The 7,500-nt window shown below is 49.8% G+C and overlaps 1 protein-coding gene across 4 annotated transcripts in view; it reads right to left on the minus strand.

Moving 5' to 3' along the window:
• The window catches only part of rnf111 (ring finger protein 111), a 45,572-nt gene that overhangs the window by 10,589 nt on the left and 27,483 nt on the right, over positions 1-7,500 (minus strand). For 3 of the 4 annotated variants that reach the window (XM_062523959.1, XM_062523957.1, XM_062523956.1), the window contains exons 5-8: positions 5,272-5,529; positions 4,425-4,855; positions 1,279-1,531; positions 1-305 (exon numbers count right to left, since the gene is read on the minus strand). The exon at positions 1-305 is cut by the window's left edge and continues 35 nt beyond it. In XM_062523959.1, coding sequence (XP_062379943.1) covers positions 1-305; positions 1,279-1,531; positions 4,425-4,855; positions 5,272-5,529 — 1,247 coding nt within the window. The remainder of the gene's footprint in view (positions 306-1,278; positions 1,532-4,424; positions 4,856-5,271; positions 5,530-7,500) is intronic. The other variant, XM_062523960.1, reaches the window with a different exon arrangement.

Genomic DNA, 7,500 nt, shown 5'->3' on the forward strand with positions numbered 1-7,500 from the left:
CATCCTGAGCATGTCGTGCTGGTGGAGTCGCTGCACCTGCGTGCCCAGTACGGGGGGCAGGTGGTGGGGCAGCGTGCCGTGCTCCGGCCCGGGTACGGCCGGCAGGTGCTGTGCCAGGGGCGCCCCGCTGCTGGGGCCCGGGAGGTGGGCGTGGGTGGGCAGGGGCGGAGGGGGCGCGGGGAAGGCGTGGACCGGGTGGGGGATGACGTAGTCGCCCTGGGGGGGCGCCGGGGGAGGGGGAGGGGGGTTGGCGTGGGCGTGGGGGCAGGCGGAGGACTGGTGGTGCAGCGAACGAGCTAGACCGTCTGAGAGATGGAGAGATGGAGAGAGAGAGAGAGAGAGAGAGAGAGAGAGAGAGAGAGAGATGGAGAATGGAGAGAATGGAAGAGATGGCAAAGTGGAGAAAAAGAGAGGAAAGAGATGAGAGAAGATGAGTGAGAGAGAGAGAGAGAGAGAGAGAGAGAGAGAGAAAGAGAGAGAGAGAGAGGGAGAGAGAAAATAGTTAACATTCATCCAATATCTGCCAAAACTTGTGTGATTCAATGACGTATTAGTTAGTATGATTAGTACATGTGAGCTTCTATGTAACCATGTGTATATTGATGAGTGTACGTAGGAAGGGGTTGCAGGAGTTCGGCAGGAGAAGAGTTGTGTGTGTGTGTGTGTTTATGTTTATGTGCTCACAGGAAGGGTGTACAGTGATGACAGGAGGAGAGTTGCAGCTGTGTGTGTGTGTGTGTGTGTGTGTGTGTGTGTGTGTGTGTGTGTACACACTCACAAGAGATATGTACATAGTGGTGGCAGGAGGAGAGTTGCAGCTGTGTGTGTGTGTGTGTGTGTGTACTCACAGGAGGAGTGTACGTAGTGACGACAGGATAAGAGTTGTGGCTACATATGTGTGTGTGTGTGTGTGTGTGTGTGTGTGTACTCACAGGAGGGGTGTACGTAGTGACGGCAGGAGGAGAGTGGCTGCTGTGTGTGTGTGTGTGTGTGTGTGTGTGTGTGTGTGTGTGTGGTGTGTGTGTGTGTACTCACAGGAGGGGTGTACGTAGTGACGGCAGGAGGAGAGTGGCTGCTACGTGTGTGTGTGTGTGTGCGTGTGTGTGTGTGTGTGTGGTGTGTGTGTGTGTGCGCGTGCGTGTGTGTACTCACAGGAGGGGTGTACGTAGTGACGGCAGGAGGAGAGAGGCTGCTGTGTGTGTGTGTGTGTGTGTGTGTGTGTGTGTGTGTGTGTGCGGGCGCGTGTGTGTGCGCGTGTGTGTGTGTGTGTGTACTCACAGGAGGGGTGTACGTAGTGACGGCAGGAGGAGAGAGGCTGCTGGTTCTGTGTCTGGGCCACCAGTGCCGGGCTGAAGGGTTCTACTGCCCCGCCCGCCTGACTCAGCGGCCCGGCCGACTGTGACCCGAACGCCGGGGGTCGCGAGGTCGAGCCGGGGCAGCAGGGGTCGAAGGCCGAGGTGCCATGGAAACCAGATCCAGCACCTCCGCCGCCACTGCGCACCGCACTGCTGCTGAGATCAACTGGCAAAGTCTGAGAGAGAGAGAGAGGGAGAGGGAGAGAGAGAGGGAGAGAGGGAGAGAGAGAGGGAGAGAGATACAGTAGAGAGAGAGATAAAGGGGGGATGGGGGGGTATGAGGAAATAAGAAAAGAATGTCATTGGTTGACTGAGGAGGACACAATCTTTACAAATGTCCATTTTAAACAATCTGCCAGAACTGTTTTAATTGTATTTATGTATTTATTTTTTATTGTGTTTTCAATGTATTTATTTATTTATGTACTATTGTGTTTTAGATACTGTGGGTATTTCATGTGTTGTTGTATTGTTGTATGTTACTCTTGTATCTGTCTGCTGGCTGTACAAATCACTGCCCCTCAGGGACAAAAAAGTTACATTGACTCTCAAATGTCTTACAACAAAATGACCATTTCTGCTTTTCCAGTAGTTGTGGCTGTATGTGTGTGTGTGTGTGGGGGGGGGGGGGTAGATGTAGTGTTCTTATCCTAGAACACTCTACAGCTACAACACACATTTTTCTACTCCCTCCAAAACACACACACACACTCTGGATCCCCCCTCCTCCCCATCACTGTGGTGCTAGTGGCTGCTGAACCCGAGTCAACCCCGCATGTGCCTAACATATGATGAACCACTTCCTGTTTGGCTCACACACACACACACACACACACAAACGTACACACACAGCACATTAATTATTACATTCACAAAAAGGTTTAAGACCCCACTCCCACCCCGAACAACAAGTCCACAATGCTCATTAAGACTTTAACAAGGCCAAATCGTGCGCGCGCACACACACACACACACACACACACACACACACACACACACACACACACACACACACACACACACACACACACACACACACACACACACACACACACACACACACACACACACACACACACACACACACACACAGCTCTGTTCTGGTAAAAAAAAAATAACGATTCAGCAGCACCATCAATTAGTTGTCTGAATTATTCATAATGCTGCAAGACATGCCTGTGGTGAAAACCCACCCCGCCCACCACCACCCACACACACACCCACACACACACACACCACTCCTATCCACCCACACACACACACACACACACACACACACACACACACAACACTCCACCCAAAAAGTAAAACCTCTTTGCTGATCTCTATACAAGCCTGTCTGCTGCTGTGTGTGTATGTGTGTGTGTGTATATAGACACCTACCTGGTCGTGGTACTGGCTGTGTGTGTGTGTGTGTGTGTGTGTGTGTGTGTGTGTGTGTGTGTGTGTGTGTGTGTACACTACACCTACCTGGTCGTGGTACTGGCTGTGTGTATATGTATGTGTGTGTGTATATACTGTATGTGTGTGTGTGTGTGTACACTACACCTACCTGGTCGTGGTACTGGCTGTGTGTATGTGTACGTGTGTGTGTGTGTATATATGTGTGTGTGTCAGGGTGGGAATTAGACCATGGCCATGCGGCCATGGCCGCCGCTGCCCTACACTTTGGCCTTGATGCCCCGTGAAAAAAACCCCATCATGCGGCCACAGTGGCCTTTATGCCCCTGACTTAGGGTTACCAACCATTCAGTATAGTACAGAATCGTCCTGTATTTGACACATAAAAGTCTTGTTCCGTATTGAACTGATACGGAACGCTCTTTGCTCTTTGATTGAAATTAGGTCCGTGCTTCACCTGATAATTTGCTGCGCAATTGATCACACAATCGCGGGCCGACAGAAAAAGAAAGCAAACGTTACTGCAATCAGGAAGAAATGCTAGCTAATTCGATGTGATTAAACATAGAGCCATACGATTAAGTAGTGGTATGAGCTTTCATTGAATGCATGTGTGCGCGCGTTTGCGTGACAGAAACTACATGATAACGTTAGTGTCAAAGCTCTGCTTCAACAAGGCTATTTAATTATTCAACAACATTTAATAGAGCAACGTGGATTCCCGCAACTTCCATACAAACAGCGCAAACATTGTTTAGCATTGACTGTTGTTTACCGGTAGTCAAATATGAATATAACATGGTCAGTGAATATAACATGGTCAGAAGATTGTAGCCTAGTCTTTCATTTAAAGATCTCCAGATTTACGCCTATCTGCACGGCCGTTTACCATAGACAAACGTTGGTATTGTGTTTTCTTACATTCAGGCATTCAAATGAAATTTCATTATAAACCATATCATTTTATTTCTCCATTTGCCTACCAGAGTGTAGCCGTTTTCAGACAGTGGTGTATTTTCGCAATGTTCACGGACTTTTGCTTTCAACAAATACCCTATGCGTCAGAATGTCCGCTATCGTCAGAAATGCGGCAGGTAATTATCGCAGAATGTGCAGAAACCTGTCTGAAAACGGCTTATGATGCTTGCACGAGGGAAACATCCCAAAACAATAGAACCCATATTTGCTGTTGTTTTCAGAAGTATCTCTCATGCAAACATGCAAAAGAATGAACTGTAAATTATATCTATCTATCTTACATTGACTGCTTTGAAGTGAAAGTGCATGTTTAACAATAAAGCATAATACTAATTGTGATATGATAATCATAATGATGATTTGATGAGAGGTGGGGTGAGGTAGGCTATGTGTAGGTGGGGCCTATGACCCCAAAGTCTGCCATGATTGGGCCTCAACTTAAAGAAGTTTGAGGCTGCGTTAGTGTTTCTCAAAGCCTACAGAGGCTAGAGGGTCTATGTGTTTGTTTCGAGATAACCCTGAAATGTAAAACCATCGAATTTTACTCAGTGGCCTTTGTGCCCTATCATGTGGCCTTGGTGCCCCTAAAAAAAAAAAGAAGGTGAAGGCCAAATGGCCTTGCCCCTAAAATGACGAAATTCCCATCCTGGTGTGTGTGTGTGTATATGTGTGTGTGTACACTACACCTACCTGGTCGTGGTACTGGCCCGGGGCGGTGGTGCTGCTGACTCCGCTGCAGGGCTGGGGGTGCTGGGGGGGGTGCTGGGGTTGCGGGCGCTCCAGTGGGCACGGCTGCTCTCCGAAGCCCAGCGGCGGCGGCGGCCCCACGTGGTGGTGGTGGTGGTGGAAGTGGTGCGAGTGCGGCGCCGCGTGGCTGTGCCCGTGAGTGTGCCCGTGCCCGTGCCCGTGAGTGTGTGTGTGCCCGTGCTGCGATGCCCCCGCCGCCTGCTGGGACGCTCCCCCCGCCTGCATGCAGCCCGAGTGGGCGTGGCCTAAGGTCATGTGACCCGGCGACGGGCCGCCTCCTCCGCAGGGCGAGTGCTGCGGGCAGCAGGAGGGCAGGCGGGGCATGGCCACACCCCCACTCTCTCCTGATAGGCTGGATGATCCTCTTCTGTCATCTGATTGGAGGAGAAAGACAATAATCAGAGATCGATGCCCAAGTACGAGGATAAAAGTGATGTGTGTGTGTGAGTCGTTATCTTTTGCAGTAACGGATAAACACCTGGCGGGTTCTACACTATGATGAAAATCTCCTAGGCCTAGGCTTAATCTGCCTACTTGAAACTGCCTGCATACACCCACTGGCTGCAAATCGTGTGTGTGTGTGTGTGTGTGTGTGTATGCGTGTCTGAGAAACCTCAACCTCAACCTCGGTGGCAGTGGCTGTGTGTGAGCAAATGTGTATGAGCGTGTGTGTGTGGACATATGTGTGTGAGCGTATGTGTATGAGCGTGTGTGAGCGTGTGTGAGTATATGTGTGTGTGTGTGTGTGTGTGAGCGTGTGTGTGAGTATGTGTGGTCGGGGCTCCCTCACCCTCAGGGGCAGTGGCGCTGCTGGAGGAGGGGGGGCCGGCGTGGGCGTGGTGTCCCAGCGTGCTGTCGGGGGCGCTGGGGGCGGAGCCAGAGGGGGCGGAGCCAGAGGGGGCGGGGCCAGAGGGGGCGGGGGCCTCCCGCTGGAGCTCTGAGGTAGAGGCGCGCAGGGACGCGCACAACGAGGACGACGAGGACGAGGACGAAGAGCTGACCGCCTGAGTGTGCACGCCCTCGGAGGTGGTGGCCACCACTGAGATGTCTGAAGCACGCACGCACGCACGCACACACACACACACGCCGCACACACACACACACACACGCGCGCACACACGTTAGACATGTCCCATGGGATTGTAGGTGGGATTCTGCTGTGATTTTATCTGTGTGGTGTGTGTGTGTGAAAAGGGGGAAAGAGAGAGGGAGAGAGGGAATGATGAAAGAGAGAGAGAGAGAGAGACATAGGAGTGAAGGAACAACAATAGACAGAGAAAGAAACAGACAGATGTATGGATGGAAAAGACAGAAGATAAAAAGGAAACGAGAAAGAAGATCAAGGAATATAGATGGAAAGAAAGATAGAGAGAAAAGGAGGTAGGGAGAGCAGAAAAGAAGAAAAGACAGAGTGCCGGAGAGAGAGAGATAGAGAGAGAGAGAGAGAGAGAGAAAGGGAAAGGAGGAGATGGCTAGAGGAAGAGGAAGCGTGAAAGAAAGGGTGATGCTAAGAGAGGAAGAGGAAAAGAGGGAGACGTGATTGCTAGAGAGAGAGAGTGATCCCTAGAGAGAGAGAGAAAGAGAAAGAGAGCAAAAGAAATATATATAGGATATAGTGATGAGAGAGAGTGTGTGAGAAAGACGGATAATAGTGAACATTAAAGAGAGATAATAGAGGGATATAGTTATCGCTGAAGAAAGAGAGAAATGGAGGGATATAGTGATGACTTGAGAGAGAGCTGATTCCTGTGAGAGGTCTCTCATTGGTATGCGAGACTGAGCATTCCATCTGCTTTTCATATTCACAAATTAATTTCTCCCCCTGCACACAAATGCAAATGGACTCCCATCTCACGCCTGCCCGACTCTACACACACACACACACACACACACACACACACCACTATCACACACACCACGATCACACTCTGATGAAAACAGAGCTACAGACAGCAACCACTTACCACACTAATACCCTGCACACACTCAGAGACACACACACACACACATACACACTGTAGTAAATCTCTTGAGGAGGAGATTGAGGCTACTAACTCGCCCACTCACACAGCCTCCTGATCCCTCGTCTACCCCAAATCTCTTTTCGTCTGATATTCTCCACATCCCCCCTTTTCTCTCCATCCTCAAGCCTCTCTCTATCTCCCCCTCTCTCTCCCTCTCTCTTTCTCTCTTCTCACTTTTCAAAGTTTTAATCTCTTATTTTTCTATGTTCTTTGCTGTTTATTTGTAAAGGTACAGTAGATCAATTTCATATACCAATGTGTGTGTATTGTGCATCTGAATATGTTTGAATTGCCTCCCTCCCTGCTCTCAATCTAATGGACGTAACACAAATGAACATTACTGTAAGTCTTCTAGTCTGTGTCTGTGTCGATTGTGCATATCTGTGTGTGTGTGTGTGTGTGTGTGTGTGTGTGTGTGTGTGTGTGTGTGCGGTGTGTGTGTGTGTGTGTGTGTGTGTGTGTGTGTGTGTGTGTGTGTGCAGCTCACAGGGTTCTTGTAAGCTGCAGAAGTTCTCTCTAACCCGGCGTGAGAGTCTCTGGTGAAAACCTATAGATTAATCATTATTAACAGTCTCTGCATACAGCCGCAACCCAGCAGGTCCCTATGGCAACCTTGAACATTGCCCCTCCTCCACACACACGTGTGTGTGTGTGTGTGTGTGTTTGTAATTCAGGGGGTGATTACAGAGACTGATAAGATGAAGCGGCTCACACTGAACAACAAAATGAGCTTAATTAAATTTGAAATTAATATCACCACATGCTGTGCTGAGTGGGATATTGATGTGTGAGGCGCTGAGAGAGAGAGAGAGACTGTGTGCTGTGTGTGTGTGTTTCTGTGTGTGTGTTTCTCTGTGTGTGTGTGTGTGTGTGTGAGAGTGTGTTTCTGTGTGTGTGTGTGTGTGTGTGTGTGTGTGTGTGTGCGTGCGTGTGTGCGTGCGTTTCTGTGTGTGTGTGTGTGTGTATATGTTTACGTGTATGCGTGTGTGAGTCAA

This window comes from Sardina pilchardus, chromosome 21, assembly GCF_963854185.1.
Source record: "Sardina pilchardus chromosome 21, fSarPil1.1, whole genome shotgun sequence".
Classification (NCBI taxonomy): Eukaryota; Metazoa; Chordata; class Actinopteri; order Clupeiformes; family Clupeidae; genus Sardina; species Sardina pilchardus.